The sequence below is a fragment of the Aulonocara sp. 'chitande type north' Nkhata Bay genome, linkage group LG1, assembly GCF_057382095.1.
Source record: "Aulonocara sp. 'chitande type north' Nkhata Bay isolate Kocher_YH1m ecotype deep benthic linkage group LG1, A_spYH_male_GT1.1, whole genome shotgun sequence".
Classification (NCBI taxonomy): Eukaryota; Metazoa; Chordata; class Actinopteri; order Cichliformes; family Cichlidae; genus Aulonocara; species Aulonocara sp. 'chitande type north' Nkhata Bay.
This window is the reverse complement of record NC_141344.1, coordinates 24,583,784-24,601,900: the sequence shown is the minus strand read 5'-3', so window position 1 is coordinate 24,601,900 and position 18,117 is coordinate 24,583,784. Positions and strand designations below refer to the sequence as shown.

Here is an 18,117-nt window from a genome sequence, read left to right as displayed (position 1 = left end):
TTACCAAGTTACCAAGAAACAAAAATACTAAGTAAAAATAAAGCAGACATGCCACAAACAAGCAATCAATATCAGTTCTAAATAATGTGGCAAAGTGAAGCACTATTGGCAGGTTGATTAAAACACCACGAGACACATGACATTGTGAATGTAAGAGGAGGAATGGAAAGCTTACACTGTGTTGCATTGTCCTCCAGACAGCCCTCTGAGAGCAGCAGAGAAATGAAGAAGAAAGAGATTTAATTGGACATCAGAGAAATAGAGAGACTGAAAGAGAGAATAGGGCCAAAATAATGACTAGTTAGTGAAGCAAAAAGTTAAATGATAAATGGTGCTGCTAAAATATTCTATTCACCAGCCTATGAGATTGAGTACCTCAAACCATTTTATTCACAATACATTTTCCAGTGTGAAATCAGCTGCTATCAAGTCTGATCAATGCACAGATCACCACCTGCATACAAACAGCAGCCTAATGTGGGAACGCAGGCTGAAGTGGTCTAATGACAGTGGTTGTTTCAAGCAATGCAATGCAATCAGTTTAGCAAAGTACGCCAACTTTTTAATACTTCAGTGTTTCACATGTATTTGTACTGTAAGTATTACACATAACACACCTAATAAATTTACACAGTGAGATGCAAGTACATTGAAGAACGGGTTAGATATGTTTTCCTGAGCTACCCAGTTCCCACTTCTTGGAACAACTTTTCAAATCTTTTGCAAGCAGCAGGCTGGAGTGCATGTAAGCATACATTATTAAAGATAGTGAAACCAGTGGGTTTTCTCTAAATGCACTTTTGCCTTTTAGATTTTTCCCACACATTTTAATGTGCATGTTATGAATCAGAAAAAAGTGGATTTGGTTCTAATTTTCAAATGAGGCCTGAGTGTAAAGATACGGAGTGTTCAAGAATAACACTTTAAAGGTTCTGGACATCTTTTATACCGTCACTGTGGTATTCCTAACAATTACAGCTATTTTTGGAGTAAAGACTACTTATGGAGACTCTCTGCTGCCTGTAATCACGTCTCTGCTCCTTCCTTTTTTCCATTTTAATCCCATGGAACAACTTGCACAGTTGAAGATTATAAAATGTACCTTTTATTTTAAAAGACAATACTGTGTTTAATAAACAGATTTACTTGTTGGAGTGAGGATTACATAAAAAAAAACATCGTCTAAATGGATTGGCGAGAGGAAAAATTCACAGCATAAGGAGCTATTTTCTAGCCTGTGTGAGTGCACACTTCAGCTGATATTCTGTTAGTATTACTTCACAATTGTCTTTTAACTGAATTTACTTAAAGCAGTAACTGTCGAGAAACATAACATATTCATTAAAGATTTGGTAGAAGGCCATATCGTGTTAAACAGCAGGAATAGTAACAATTTCAGACTTTTATGAGTAAAAAACAATAAAATATATCCACTCATTAGGTACACCTTTTCAACTTGTGTTAAAGAATAACACAACTCTCTAATCAGAAGGTCACAAAGCAACAATGCAATGCATTTAGGGATATACAGATGAGTCCAACTGAGCATCAGAATTGGGAAGAAATGTGTTTTGAACGTGGCATGGTTGCTGGTGCCAGACAGGCTAGTCTGAGTATTTCAGAAACTGCTCATCTCCTGGGATCCCCCCCTCCCCAGAACTATCTCTATAGTTTACAGACAACAGTCAAAAACGAGAAAATATCCAGTAAGATGCAGTTCTATGCCTTGTTGATGCCAGAGGTCAGAGTAGAGTGGCTAGACTGCTTCAAGTTGATAGGAAGGCAACAGCAACTCGAATAAATACTCGTTACAGCCAACGTATGGAGAAAGGTGTCTCTGAATGCACAACACATCAAACCTACAGCAGCAGAAAACCACACCTGGTGCCACAGAAGACTGGAAAAATGCCACCTGGTCTGATGAGTCTCCATTTCTGCTGAGACGTTCAGACGGCAGGGCCAGAATTTGGTGTAAACAACATGAAGGAGGATTGTTCCTTAGCATGTCTATCTCTTTATGGCCACAGTGCTTTATGTTAGGCATGCCTACTCATACAAGTGTGTCATATCCATAAGAATAAGTCAGCTTGACATGAAACACACACAGCTTAGTTAATATCAGGTGCATCGCTTTTGCTGCTACATGACAGCAGCACATATTTTGTAGCAACAGGGGAAAAGATGAGGAGTCGTGGGCTGTGAGGCCCGGTTTAACATCGTATCAACTTATGGGCTTCTGCGCAGCTCTATAGCGAAGCTTGACGTTGACAGCCTCCTACACAATGTGCCTCAGTAGCATCAGGGGGCTCCGCAGACCTTTTTTGTAGCCTCAATTAATGTCTTAGCATTTTTTCATCATTCTGACGTTTGGTGGGTGGATGTTGAATCTTTTGTACGCTGTTGTTCAAGATGGCGCCGAGTATGGCAGCCTCGTCGCGAGCTCCCCCAAGCAACGGCTTTCTTCTGTGTTTAATTTTACTTTTCCTTTATTTTTTCACGAGCAGCACTTGTCTCCTTGTGTACGACCGACAAACCTTACTGGACATAAAAGACGGTCTTTCTTGTAACTTTCCGGAGTTCAAGTTTTGCAACACGGACGCTCCGTTTGCAGACCCCCCATTCATCTCACCTGAGACGCCTTTGTTCTCTGGCCCTGGAGGCCGCAAACGCCGACGCAGAGGGAGAAGATCTGGCGTTCTGGTTCGACTGAGACGGCGCACTTACAGACCACCGTTACCCAGTTTATTACTGGCTAATATGCAGTCTCTGGAGAACAAGCTGTGCGATCTTCGGGCACGGATCTCATTCCAGCGAGAGATGCGGGACTGCTGCGTGATCTGCCTCACAGAAACCTAGCTATCGGACAAAGTACCGGACTCCGCAATACAACTGCCGGGGTTCTCTGTGCACCGCGCGGACAGGTCACAGGATCTTACTGGGAAAAGCAGAGGCGGTGGTGTGTGTTTCATGATCAACAACAGCTGGTGTGATTATGCGAACGTGCACCCGGTCAAATCCTTCTGCTCACCGGACCTGGAGTACCTGATGATTAAGTGCCGGCCATTCTGGCTACCGAGGGAATTTACAGCAGTGATTATTACGGCTGTTTACATTCCCCCACAAGCCGACACTGACCGTGCACTCAGGGAACTGTACAGCGCGATCAGCAGCGAGGAAACCGCACACCCAGAGGCAGCGTTTATCACAGCCGGAGACTTTAATAAGGGAAACCTGAAGAAAGTCTCACCAAAACTCCATCAACACATCCTTTTCAACACACGTGGAAACCGGCTACTCGACCACTGTTACACCTCTTTCCGGGATGCGTACAAAGCCCTCCCCCGTGCCCCATTCGGCCAATCAGATCACTGCTCCATCCTGCTCCTGCCCGCCTACAGGCAGAAGCTGAAACAGGAAGCTACAACCCGGAGGGCGGTGCACTGTTGGACGGACCAATCGGAGTCTGCGCTGCGGGACTGTTTTGATCACGCGGACTGGGAAATGTTTCACGTGGCCGCCAGAGACATTGATGAATACACAGACTCAGTCTGTGGATTTATCAGGAAATGCGTGGAAGATGTCGTCCCATCCAGAACAGTCAAATCCTTCCCAAATCAAAAACCCTGGATTAACGGAGATGTTCGCGCGGCACTGGCGGCACGGAACACCGCCTTTGCCTCCGCGAACACATCGGACTACAAACACGCACATTACCAACTCCGGAAGACGATCAAAGCAGCCAAACGTGAGTACAGGGACAGGGTGGAGCAACAGTTTGACAACCCTCGGAGTATGTGGCAGGGACTAAACACGATCACAGACTTTAGAGGGAAAACCAGCACACCGCAGACCACGGCCTCTCTGTGTGAGGATCTAAACGTATTCTACGCTAGATTCGACACAGCGAACACCATGAGACCGGACAGTGTGCGCACCGCGGATGACGTCAGTGCGCACACTGTGTCTGAGGAGGATGTGCGGAAGTGCTTCAGGAAGGTGAACGCACGCAAAGCTACTGGTCCAGACGGGATTCCCGGCCGCGTCCTCAGGTCATGCGCGGCTCAGCTGGCTGGAGTGTTCACGCACATCTTCAACCTTTCCCTCTCTCTGTCTGTAGTCCCAGCCTGCTTCAAAATGGCCACCATCGTCCCTGTACCCAAATCCTCCACCATCTCCTCATTGAACGACTGGCGACCTGTAGCCCTGACCCCCATCGTAAGCAAATGCTTCGAGAAGCTGGTCAGGGACTTCATCTGCTCTGCACTACCCGACTCACTGGACCCTCTACAGTTTGCATACCGCCACAACAGGTCCACTGATGATGCCATAGCCCTGACACTACACACTGCCCTGTCACACCTGGAGAAGAGAGACACGTATGTGAGGATGCTGTTTGTAGATTACAGCTCAGCATTCAATACCATCGTTCCCTCGAAGCTGGACAGGAAACTGCAGGATCTAGGACTGAGCAGCTCCCTCTGCAGCTGGATCCTTAGCTTCCTGTCTGACAGACGCCAGGTGGTCAGACTGGGCAGCATCACCTCATCCCCCATCACACTGAACACTGGTGCTCCACAGGGGTGTGTACTGAGCCCTCTCCTGTACTCACTCTACACCTACGACTGCACAGCCACTAACAGCTCCAACATCATTGTGAAGTTTGCGGACGACACTACAGTGGTGGGTCTTATCACCAACGGTGATGAGACGGCTTACAGGGAGGAGGTCAGCGCCCTGACCCACTGGTGTCAAGACAACCATCTCACCCTCAACGTCGCAAAGACAAAGGAGTTGATAGTGGACTTCCGGAGGTGCAGAGAAGTACACACCCCCATCACCATCAACGGCGCTGCTGTGGAGAGAGTGAGCAGCTTCCGGTTCCTTGGAGTACATCTGGCTGAGGATCTTACGTGGTCAGTACACACAAACAAAACAGTGAAGAAGGCGCAGCAGCGCCTCTTCTTTCTCAGGAGACTGAAAAGATTCGGCATGAGCCCCCGCATCCTCAGGACCTTCTATCGCTGTGCCATTGAGAGCATCCTCACTGGATGCATCACCACCTGGTATGGCAACAGCACCGCCTACAACTGCAAAGCTCTCCAGCGAGTAGTGCGGTGCTCTGAACGGATAATTGGAGGTGAGCTTCCCTCCCTCCAAGACATCTACAGGAAGCGCTGCCTGAGGAAAGCGGGGTGGATCATCAAGGACTCCAGTCACCCCAGCCATAAACTGTTCAGACTGCTTCCATCAGGAAGGAGGTTCTGCAGCATCCGGTCCCGAACCAGCAGACTGAGAGACAGCTTTTTCCATCAGGCCATCAGACTGCTGAACACGTCATAGACACCTCAGCTTCACTACTGGAACTTCAACATTATGCACTCCACACTGTATATAAATGCCACTTGTTTTGCACATATTCAACTCTGTATATTTTATATATTTTATTATTATTATTATTATTATTATTATTATTATTATTATTTTTTATTTATTTATTTTTTATTTATTTATTTTTTTTTACTATTTAATTTGTAAAAATGTGTATACACACACACACACACACACACGTAGGAAAATATTTAGTATACACATCCAGAAATGCATACACTATTATATATTGTACATATATTTATTAGTTTCAGGTTGGCCATTCTTGTATTTTGCTCGTTTGTGTTGTTGTGTTTGCACATCTCTGTTGCTTGTGGGGCTCGCACACAAGAATTTCACTCGCATGTGCTGTGCCAGTGTGCCTGCACATGTGATGTGACAATAAAAGTGATTTGATTTGATTTGATTTTGAACATTTTGCACATTTTGGGATAAGGCTTGGGCTTTACCCTTCTCTCATGCTCACGAGGAATATGTATTAAACAACATGTCCAGCTTGTGTTGAAAAAGCGTGTGCTGTTGTGATTTTTCTCTGTAACCATCAGCAGTGAGTGAAAGAACAGAAATATTTTAAGTCCGAGTACAGCAGCAGTGGAAGTCACACAGCACCTGGGGGCTATATGGACTATCTGAACAAGCCTCTATTTTTTCTGGCCTTTTGACATGAGCCCCAGTAAGTCGACCTTAAACTCAGCATGCCACCACCGAGTCTGCCTCTGCCAATAAAATTTCAAAAACACTCCACTTCTGTACAGTGGAAATCAGTTGAGCTTTTGAAAAATGTGAGAAAGGAAGCGTGTTCTGCATCCTTTGTTGGCAGAATCCTGACTTCTTTACTGGAAATCATCATGCATTAGCACTGCATGAGTTAGGCTTTAAAGTCAAGGCTTTGTATTCGAGGTTTGCTTTAGGAATGGATCAGTTCTTCCACATAAATTATTTCATCTTTCAGTCATCTCTGGAGCTGTTTATATCACAAAGGTAATTATTATTTCATTTAATTTTTATAACTGCATTTTTCAATCCAGGTTTACAGTACTGGCGAAATTATCTAGTCTCGGTGCATACCAGTCTATCCAGGCTTGTTCCAGCTGCAGTGGTTGGCCTCTCCTCAGGGGTGTAGGGCCTGAAACGCCCACTGAACACATCTGAGATGCCCCGCACAGACCTGCCTATTCCTGATGGCTTTGGTTGGCCACACCCTTGAAAGACCTAAAAACAGAAGAGAGGTACACAAAGTTACTGCAGAGAAAAGGCAGACGCCAGGGAAAAGAGGATAAACTGCCCAGTTTTGTAATAATAATGCAATATTTCCCCATAATAATGACAGCGAACTTTGCAGTGATAAATAATTTAGTTGTCAGCATTCAGAGGATGCACAAAACTGCACTGAGCCAGGGCTGAGTCTGTTACTTTGTAGATTACACATCCATTTTGATCCCACAAAACTTGTACTTTGCTCTACCACTGATATTTCTCCCTCTGTCAATTTGCTCTCAGCACCATTTCTGCTCTGTGATTTGAGACAGCCAAACTGTAGAGAGCCGTCCTGGAACCAATACTGTCTATCAGTGATGAGTCTCTTTTTAAATGAAGTGTGATATTGTTGGGAGAAAAGGAATTAACCCTTGATATGTTGTTACTCAGTCGTCCTAGCGAGATATAAAATTAAGAAAATCTGACATCTGACCAGGATTCTGTGTCGCATCCTTGTTTTGCATCCACGTTATCACAAACTACAACTGAAATGAAGCTGTCAGCGTACAGAAGAGATAAAAGTAATAGGCTAATTTTATTCTAAACTGCAAATAGGAAAACTTTTGGGAGAGGAAAATGCAGAATTGTAGCATTTTGTAATATTTAGTGTTACATGGCTGAGCGATACAGAGAAAGTAACTACCCGGGAACAATGTAAACCCGCACACACATTGGCTTTTTTAAAAGGAAAGTTCTTAAATTTAACAAACAAAAGTTCAGTTGTTTATGCTTTGAGAAGTGCAGATTCACCACTGGAATCTCGCATTAATCAGTGTGTGGCTCATAGAGGTTCATATGAACAGCAGATTGCTTTAAAGGCCCAAACAAGACACCTCCAAACAGCACAGCTCATTAGCATTAATCCCTGGCACGTTTACTGGCCCCTGGCTCAGTAGTGATGGAGCACCCTAATGTATTAGATGGCTGTCATGACAAGAGACTGCTTTTTTCTAATATTTAGCAATTCTTCACCATGATTACGCTTCCAATATCTTGTACATCGCACAAGCAAAATGTTTTTCAACAGGTTTGAGGAGCAGTAAACGAAGAACAAGACAACTCAGGGAAATGGTCAAAATGTGAAAGATTATAATCTGACACCAATCTGTCAGCCAAGCACAGCCTCAGAGAAGTGAGACGTCAAGCGCATTGACAAGGGGTTAAGTTGGACATTGACAGCTGTTTGATATGGGAGACAATGTGACGGCTAATTCACAGTGACTTTTGTAACTCTGGCATGGAGATGGGCCACACGTAACCATCAGAAAAACAATGATGAAGTGAAAAAGCTGCCTTTTGACAAGAAAGGCAGTGAAAAACCATCCACTGTGTGATAATATCCTAATTGTGCCACTTCATATTTAAAATGTGCCAAGAACAATTTACAATATGAAGTCTAAAGAGGACAAAGACAGAATTAGCAGCGAAAACGTTAATATGTCCTGTCCCAAATTTTAGATATGCGAATACAATTGTGATGTTTAGGAGACTGTGTTATGTGTAAAAGCTTGTCACAGGGTTCCAAATATATGTTGCATTTACATTGCACAGATTGACATATTTCTGCTGAATCATGCAGATTCATATGAATAACAAAATAAAAAGGGACAATGAGATGAGAAGTTGAGGACTGCTAATATAGTCCAGTTATTATGCTCATTATTTCCTGGATGAGATATTAGACAAGGCAATTTTTTATGTTACTTGTGGTTTTACACTACTTAAAAATGTACACACTGTTTATCAGGTCAGATATTGTGTGTGTGTGAACACTGTTTTCAGCACAAATTCAACAAAGTCAGCACAGCTTCTTCAGGATACAGTACCTTGGCTGACACTTGCATGCTGTTGTCCTGCATAGTCATGATAGCGTCAGAGATCTTGATGTCAATTGGTTGTATAACTGCTTCAATATTGGAGGGGCCTTGCAGCCTGTCTGCCACCAGCAGCATGGCATCTGTCAAAACACAGAGGACACATGTCAGTTTAGAAATATTTAACACAAATGGATTGGTTCTCCATTATGAGTGAGTATCAGTATGTTAACATTGCATTTGAGTATTATCAGCTTTCAGCACAAAACCCTCAAAGTATTAAGCTCTGCGACTGCAACACTGATTTAAACAACAGGGCAAACAACTGTCTCGAGATTGTCTTGACAACCAAAAATTACAAATCCGAAAAGGAACCTGCAATTTCCATTGTTTTTGTAGGTTGAAATAGTACATCAGGTAGAAAATAAGTAAAACTACTTGCAAATGAATCAGCCTTTTCATGTTCAGCGACATGCGATACAGTTCAGTAGGAAATATTAAAGTCAGAAGTTTTTTTTGTAGAGGAAAGAGGGAAGCATCATCATGGCAACTATGACAACAACGTTTAAAAAGACTGGCAAAGATTTTTACCCAAACAATGATGTTTTTTGATGCCTGACCTTAACCAACTAGCTTTACTTCTCACATATGAATCAAACTTGGTGTAAAAGTCAAAAGAGTTTAATCCAGCACTGCCAAACCAACATCTAAATGTTGACTTTTAATTATAGATTTTTTTTTCCACTTTTTAATTCAATTCAATTCAATTTTATTTATATAGCGCCAAATCACAACAACAGTCAGTTCAAGGTGGTTTATATTGTAAGGTTTAGACCTATGAGACCCTACGAGCAAGTGCTGGGCGACAGTGGAAAGGAAAAACTCCCTTTTAACAGGAAGAAGCCTCCAGCAGAACCAGGGAGGAGCAACCATCTGCCACGACTTTAATCTAGTTTTATGACTAAAAAAGGATGAAAATATAGTAATGACATATACAGCAAAGTAAATAACATATAATTTAAAAAAACAAAACCAAACCCACACATATTCACAAACACTGGCAGGCTCTGTGCCTGTTTTTTCCCCCAGAAAAACATCATACGACATAGGGTATGATCATGAATTTTAAGCAAAAACAAAATACTCAGCTGCCAAAACATGCCGCTTGTCTTAATTTAATTGCTGCATCTTCTTTTCTTTAAATGTGTCAGAATATTTTCAGTGAATAACATCTCTTGAGACTCCGATGGCTACTGAATGATGCACCAGGAATGATTAATGAACTGATTACCAATCATCTCGGGACCTAAGCCAACACATTCTTCTTCAGTGGATTGTCTCTTTTTAAACAACATGACATCTTGATTCATGGATCCAAACAGTTCCACTTTAGTCTCGTCACTCTGTTAACAGAATCCTTCAATCTACAGGCTGATCTGTTACTTTCGTCCACATTTAAGTCAGCTTGTGTTTTGTTTTACTCGGTAAAATTGTGCAGCAAAAGTGCCGTCATGAAGTCCCTGCTTGCAAACAAAACAAAGAGTCTTAAGGCACTTTAGCAGTGTTTTGATTCTCGCGTGTTTCGCTGTGAAGACAGATACTCTGTTACATCTGGTAGATGTTCACAGTTTTGATTTCCCATGTGAATTTTGTAGCCTGCTCTCTTTTCCAGCAACACACCTATAAATCATCGGTGTCATGGCTTGTGTTACTTAAGTGTCTGTGTTTGTATTTTATTTCAAAACCCCGATGAAACCTTCCAGCTGAAAAATATAGCTATGTAATATTTCCTTGACAAAGTCCTTGCTTGTTTAGTGTTCTTCTTATACTCTGCAGATTCTTTGTTCTTGCTTTCATTAAGTCTTTGGCAGTCGTGTTTATCCAGGGAGGTTTCCTGCTGTACAGTGACTTTAGTATCATGCTGCCAAAACTGTATCTTGGAATTTGAAGTCTTTGAGCAATCTTTAAAAAAAAAATGGTTTAGTTAAATAATTTCTTATCTTAGCTTTTGAGACAGCACCTTTATCTTATCCAGGTTTGCTGCAGAGCTTGGACACCTGCATAGGTGAGAATAATGCCTGTACCACAGGTCGGTCTAGAGTTCCCAGAAGCTTAATTATCTTTTGACAGCCCTATATTACAATTTTTCCTTTTTAAAAGAAGGTGGTGACGCTCTGGAAATATAAATAACAGGGTCAAAACCATAGATCCTTCTCACAACACACCAAAAACACCCAATTTCCCATTTCAGTGTTTTACAAAGGCATAAAAATGTCGCCATCTCTCTTTCTGACATGTCATTGGTTCTTGTGCCGTGCATCTGCTGCCTGTTGTTTTGGACCCTCTACCACCTGTAGGCTCTGGGCAATATTTGCTCATCACTTCCCAATTTTATACATAGACTATTTGTGCAGAGTGATGAGCCTAGATGCCAAGCTCTAACAATATTCTGCTGCTGTAAGAAATGAATCATTAGGTTAATTTGCAAATGTTCAGTGACATAACTGAATATAGGAAGAGCACACCAGAGAGGCTGAGTCATGAAGAAGAAAAGGTAAGGGGAGAGGAGTTAACTGCGAGAAAAGGCAAGGGCAAATAGATCAACAATTTAAGAAGCTGGAGAGCGTTGCTTAAAGAGCTAAATATACCCACTGGTAGGCATGTGCAAGTGTGTGTGTGTGTTTTTATGTGCACACACACCTATATACACATACATAGATACATACATACAGTGGGGCAAAAAAGTATTTAGTCAGCCACTGATTGTGCAAGTTCCCCCACCTAAAATGATGACAGAGGTCAGTAATTTGCACCAGAGGTACACTTCAACTGTGAGAGACAGAATGTGAAAAAAAAATCCATGAATCCACATGGTAGGATTTGTAAAGAATTTATTCGTAAATCAGGGTGGAAAATAAGTATTTGGTCAATAACAAAAATACAACTCAATACTTTGTAACATAACCTTTGTTGGCAATAACAGAGGTCAAACGTTTACTATAGGTCTTTACCAGGTTTGCACACACAGTAGCTGGTATTTTGGCCCATTCCTCCATGCAGATCTTCTCGAGAGCAGTGATGTTTTGGGGCTGTCGCCGAGCAACACGGACTTTCAACTCCCGCCACAGATTTCCTATGGGGTTGAGGTCTGGAGACTGGCTAGGCCACTCCAGGACTTTCAAATGCTTCTTACGGAGCCACTCCTTTGTTGCCCGGGCGGTGTGTTTTGGATCATTGTCATGTTGGAAGACCCAGCCTCGTTTCATCTTCAAAGTTCTCACTGATGGAAGGAGGTTTTGGCTCAAAATCTCACGATACATGGCCCCATTCATTCTGTCCTTAACACGGATCAGTCGTCCTGTCCCCTTGGCAGAAAAACAGCCCCATAGCATGATGTTTCCACCCCCATGCTTCACAGTAGGTATGGTGTTCTTGGGATGCAACTCAGTATTCTTCGTCCTCCAAACACGACGAGTTGAGTTTATACCAAAAAGTTCTACTTTGGTTTCATCTGACCACATGACATTCTCCCAATCCTCTGCTGTATCATCCATGTGCTCTCTGGCAAACTTCAGACGGGCCTGGACATGCACTGGCTTCAGCAGCGGAACACGTCTGGCACTGCGGGATTTGATTCCCTGCCGTTGTAGTGTGTTACTGATGGTGACCTTTGTTACTTTGGTCCCAGCTCTCTGCAGGTCATTCACCAGGTCCCCCCGTGTGGTTCTGGGATCTTTGCTCACCGTTCTCATGATCATTTTGACCCCACGGGATGAGATCTTGCGTGGAGCCCCAGATCGAGGGAGATTATCAGTGGTCTTGTATGTCTTCCATTTTCTGATGATTGCTCCCACAGTTGATTTTTTCACACCAAGCTGCTTGCCTATTGTAGATTCACTCTTCCCAGTCTGGTGCAGGTCTACAATACTTTTCCTGGTGTCCTTCGAAAGCTCTTTGGTCTTGGCCATGGCGGAGTTTGGAGTCTGACTGTTTGAGGCTGTGGACAGGTGTCTTTTATACAGACGATGAGTTCAAACAGGTGCCATTCATACAGGTAACGAGTGGGGGACAGAAAATCTTCTTACAGAAGACGTTACAGGTCTGTGAGAGCCAGAGATTTTCCTTGTTTGAGGTGACCAAATACTTATTTTCCACCCTAATTTACGAATAAATTCTTTACAAATCCTACCATGTGAATTCATGGATTTTTTTTTCACATTCTGTCTCTCACAGTTGAAGTGTACCTCTGGTGCAAATTACTGACCTCTGTCATCATTTTAAGTGGGGGAACTTGCACAATCGGTGGCTGACTAAATACTTTTTTGCCCCACTGTAAAGCAGGGGCCGTGACCTTGGACGACTCTCGGCACGAATCGATACCTAAAACAGATTACCCACCGAACCTGACACTTTTCATTTTCATTATAAGACTGTGATATTAATATGTTCATACAGAAGAATGGTACTATTGATTGAGTCGGGCTGGGAGATGTCTGAGGTGAAAATAATGTGTTTGATAATACACTGTCCTGTCTCTCAAAAAGTAATTAAAAGTCTCGTCTGTGGGTATAGCACTGGTTAAATGGAAGGGTAGAGATATCAAGGAGACGTCTATCTCTGTGCAGTGACATTTGCAGGGATGTGAACAAATCAGGAAAAGCCCATTTAGCCCAAAGGGCAGAAGAAACACTGTTCTGGCTCCACTGAGTCTTCAGTAATGTTTGAATCAAATGTGTAAGTCATTAAATAGATGTGATTATAACCAGAGTTCTGGCACGGAGTGATAAGTAGCCTCTAGGTCTGAAGCCTGAGGGGGCGAAGCCTGCAACGACGCTGCCAAAAAGCAGAACTTCATCCTCTTGCATGGCCACTTAAATCAGGTCTAAATGACTGTATGCAATATAAAATGCTTAAACAACATCGAAAACTGCTTCTGCTGACAACAAATTATTTAGTGAATATGGCTCCACAGCTTTAGGTTAAAAAAACTGTGCTTTTTGAAAAAGCCGTGTTATCGTTTAACATCAACTAACAGATATGATGCAAACATGTTTACAGTAGCCAGCTGCAGTGTGTGGGCTCCTCTCAAAATTACACACAATGCCCAAGTTTATCATAACTGAGCAACGTATCAGTTGGTGACACAACGACAATGGAAGTCTGCAGAGACAATACTTGTCATTTGAGTATGATGTTGTTTTTTTGGGGTTTTGTGTGGAATCTGTTAACAGTAAGGAAACTGTAATAAAGCATCACTGCATCGGTACATTGTCTGCCACTCTCCCATCACTGCTGATGTTTTGTTGTTGCAGTGCAAGTTTGCAAATGCAGTTTCAAAACAGCTCAGTAGTTTCAAACTACTGAGCACTCCAAAAAAATCAGGGCAAGAGGCTCTTATGTCTAAATGGCAAAGCAGGTCATTTGTCAGCATGATTTTTGAGTGCGTGCTAATCGGACACCCCTGTGGTTCAGGCATGATTATGTTTAGGCAACTGAAATTACTTTCTAATGGTCAGAAAGTTGTTATTGTTGTTAAACCAAATCAATAGTCACTGATTGTTGGTAAAAGAAAGAATATAAAACCATTACCCAAGAGTCAAAACTGAGCTCTTTATCCCCCAGTGACTGCTCTAAGGAACTTTTCCTGAGATTGAACTGCATAATCTCGGTTTTAATATTATGCATTTTAGCCTTGTGTGGAAACTTCACCTTGTTCACTAAAGAAAAGCTTAGGGGTCTTGTAAAATTGACAAATAAGATCGTTGGGGTAAGTCAGCTACAGCTCTTGCAATTACAGTGCAGCACAGAGGCACTGAGGAAAGCCAATACCATTCAAGACTGTCCTGACCAGCCATTGTGGAATGTGTTTAGCTCCTGCCTTCAGGCCAGCATTTCCGAGTGGCTATCATGAGATTTAAAAAATATAAAATCCCCCTTCTCTCAGTGGCAATTGACAGGGCAGGATATTAAGCTCACCCACTTGACTAAGAGGAGTGATTTCGGAGACAGATGAGTACAGATGAGGGAGTACTAACCTTTTTCAAGAGGGGTCTATTAAAAACAAAGATTAAATCACTAACCTGGTATTAACAATTAACAAATTAAGCTGTAACAGCTCTCAGGTCTAGTAGGGCTGTGCAGCTGCCATGCTGCAACACAGCCTATTCAAAAGAAAAAAGTGTAACATTAATATGTAACATCACTGTTATTATTACATCCTTCATTTAAACTTTTTCTCTGTTTGAGATCGAGAGCTCTTTTTCAGAGGAGACCTGTGTACAAAGACATACAACCACATAATGAAATGACCTTATATGTGATCACAAATTAAGAAACATATATTCAAGAGTAGCTGCAGATAAATATATATGACCTTTTAAAATGCTCCAATGAAATAGGAGAATGTAGCTTTGTAGTTCTTTTGTAGTCTCCATTTGTAGGCAGGCCACAACACCAAGAAAAGCACAGTGGGGGGGACTGTGGAGAAGGCAAACGAACTCAACAACTTCTTCAACAGGTTTGACCAGCCCACAACCCCCCCACCCTCACCCTCACCTTCACTACAGAGTCCTCTCCCCACTCTCCTGCCTCCCTCGCTTCCCCCCCTTCCTGACACCATGACACCCCCCTCCTCCAATCCCTCTCTCAGCAGCAAGACATCTCCCCCCCTCCCCTCCTCCCAAACATCTCCCAGTGTCACAGTGGATCAGGTCAGGAGACAACTGAGGAAGCTTCGCCCCAGAAAGGCAGCAGGCCCAGACAAGGTGTGTCCTAGGATGCTAAAGGCGTGTGCTGCTGAACTTGGGGAGCCGCTACAACGAGTCTTCAACCTCAGTCTGCGACTGGGGAGAGTGCCCGCCCTATGGAAGACATCCTGCATCGTCCCGGTCCCCAAAAAGAACTGGCCCAATGAGCTGAATGACTTCCGACCGGTGGCACTGACGTCACATCTTATGAAGACTCTAGAGCGGCTCTTCCTCAACTTCCTCCGACCACAGGTACAACATGCCCAGGACCCACTACAGTTTGCATACAAGGCGGGTGTCGGAGTGGAGGATGCCATCCTGTACCTCCTACACAGAGCCCACTCACACCTGGATGGGGGAAAAGGCACGGTCAGGATACTGTTTCTTGACTTTTCCAGTGCCTTTAATACCATCCGGCCCTGTATGCTTCAGGAAAAACTGAACAGGATGGAGGTGGACCCCTGCCTGGTGGCTTGGATCTCCGACTACCTCACCGACAGACCACAGTACGTCAGGCTGAAGGACATCACGTCTGACACAGTGGTCAGCAGCACAGGAGCACCACAGGGAACTGTGCTGTCCCCTCTTCTCTTCACCCTGTACACCTCTGACTTCTGCTACAACTCTGAATTATGCCATATTCAGAAGTTTGCAGATGACACGGCCATCATGGGGTGTATCTGGGATGATCAGGAAGAGGAGTACAGAAGTCTGGTGAGGAACTTTGTCGCATGGAGTCACACAAACCACCTGCAACTCAACACCTCAAAGACTAAGGAACTGGTTGTGGACTTCGGGAGGTCCAGAGAAGGTCCACTGCCGGTTCAGATAGAGGGGGAGGAGGTGGAGGTGGTCAACAAGTACAAGTACCTCGGGCTGTGGGTGGACAATAAACTGGACTGGTCATGCAACACAGAGCACCTGTATAAAAAAGCCCAAAGCCGACTGTACTTCCTCAGGAGGCTGAGGTCTTTTAACATCTGCAGGAAGCTCCTGAGGATGTTTTACCAGTCGGTGGTTGCTGGAGTACTTTTCTATGCTGTGGTGTGCTGGGGGAGCAGCACAGCAAAGAGGGACTCATCCAGGCTGGAGAAACTGATCAGGAGGGCTAGCTCTGTGGTCGGCATGAAGCTGGACACTCTGGTGACAGTGGCAGAGAAAAGGACATTAAAGAAACTGATGGACATTATGAACAATGCTGGGCATCCTCTGCACACGGCCATAAACAATCAGAAGAGTCTGTTCAGTGACAGGTTGCTTCTCCCCAAGACAAGAACTAACAGACTTAAAAACTCCTTTGTCCCACACGCCATCAAACTGTTTAACTCCTCTCTGGAGGGGAGAGGGAGGGGAAACAGGAGGACAAAGGAGGGGGGAACAACTAAGCTGTAGTGCCTCTTCACCTCACTGTACAATACCTTGTGCAATACTTTTTGTAAATAGTCAACAGTGCAATAGACTCAATACTTGAAATGTGCAATTCACTTGTATTTTTATTTTTTATTCCTATTTATTCTATTTATCCCCTTTGTATATTTTATTTATATTTGTCTCTGTATTTATATATGTGTGTGTGTGTGTGTATATATATATATATATATATATATAACAATTCTGTAACTGTAACTTCGGTCGTTGCTGTGCTTTTTGGAAGTCGAATTTCCCAGAGGAACCCACCCGAGGGATTAATAAAGTTCTATCTTATCTTATCTTATCTCTGAAAATATAAAGTAGTATAAAGTAATTCATTTTCATTTCAAGTACAGCTAATGCTAAAACCTCCTGGGACCTGACATTGACAATCTATGCAGTAGGGCCTTGTAAATAAACCTCATGCAAGGTTGCCTGCTTTTATTCATTAGGGAGGACCATTCCACTTTTTCATGTAAGATACAATGGTGAGTAAGAAATTAATCACCTGTGCTAAATTGCAACGCCCGGTGATACACAGAGTCAAGCGGCTTCAAGGTGGTCGAAGCGTGCATATAAACAATATCCCTGCAATCAAGCACAGACAAAACTGTGGACTACACAGTGATCTGACTATCTGCGAATGACAAAGACCTGAAGAAACAAGATCCCAATCTCTGTCTTTAACTTTGACAGGTTTTCCACATGTTTTTTTTTAAACTGTAAAATCTCTAGTATTTAAATAAAACCAGATACCTTTACAAAATAAAGTCAGAGAAAGATTAACAAAGACATTTATCAACATGACATTATGTTTCTGGTTACTAGTGCTGAACAGTGTTGGTCAAGTTACTTGAAAAAAGTAATCAGTAACTAATTACTGATTACTTTCCCCAAAAGTAATCCCATTACATTACTGATTACTTATTTTCAAAAGTAATTAATTACTTAGTTACTTAGTTACTTTTTAAAAACACGATTTACAACCTGAATAGGTGATAAAGCGATAGATCTTTCAGCCCAATTCTACTTTTTCTACATAACCCATCATACAAAATGTAATCCAATGGAAAAGTCTCTTTTTAAAACTTGTTTTATTATTTTTAATCTTTTAACTTTATGCATCAAGCAAAAATTTAATTATATGCACCATTCTCTGACTGGAAGAAATTTGTTTAATATTTAAACCTATTTTCTGCACATTCCAGCACATAAAATATTTTTTTTGTGTGTTTACACTCAGTCTTTCAAATAGATGCAAGTAAAACACAGCAGAAAATAAATAAAGTCAAAGACTCAGCGGTCCTGTTGCTCTATTTTCACCTGTAAAGCAGGACTGGAGCAGGCGGAGGTTTACCCTGGTGCAGGTGTGGAAGAATCCGCGAGTTTCTCTGTGAGTTTCCCATTACGTCGTAGCGCACTCGGTGCTTGCTTGGAAGTTTAGGGGGTGTTTTTCGCTGTAAAAAGAAATTTTCTTCCCACGCACAACGGACACTAATGTT

At 42.7% G+C, this 18,117-nt stretch overlaps 1 protein-coding gene across 2 annotated transcripts in view; it reads right to left on the bottom strand.

The window, feature by feature from the left end:
• gpc6a (glypican 6a) overlaps window positions 1-18,117 on the bottom strand; it is a 180,285-nt gene that overhangs the window by 35,398 nt on the left and 126,770 nt on the right. Inside the window, exons 5-7 of one of the 2 annotated variants that reach the window (XM_086289758.1) lie at window positions 8,472-8,602; window positions 6,457-6,600; window positions 176-205 (exon numbers count right to left, since the gene is read on the bottom strand). In XM_086289758.1, coding sequence (XP_086145884.1) covers window positions 176-205; window positions 6,457-6,600; window positions 8,472-8,602 — 305 coding nt within the window. The remainder of the gene's footprint in view (window positions 1-175; window positions 206-6,456; window positions 6,601-8,471; window positions 8,603-18,117) is intronic. The other variant, XM_086289766.1, reaches the window with a different exon arrangement.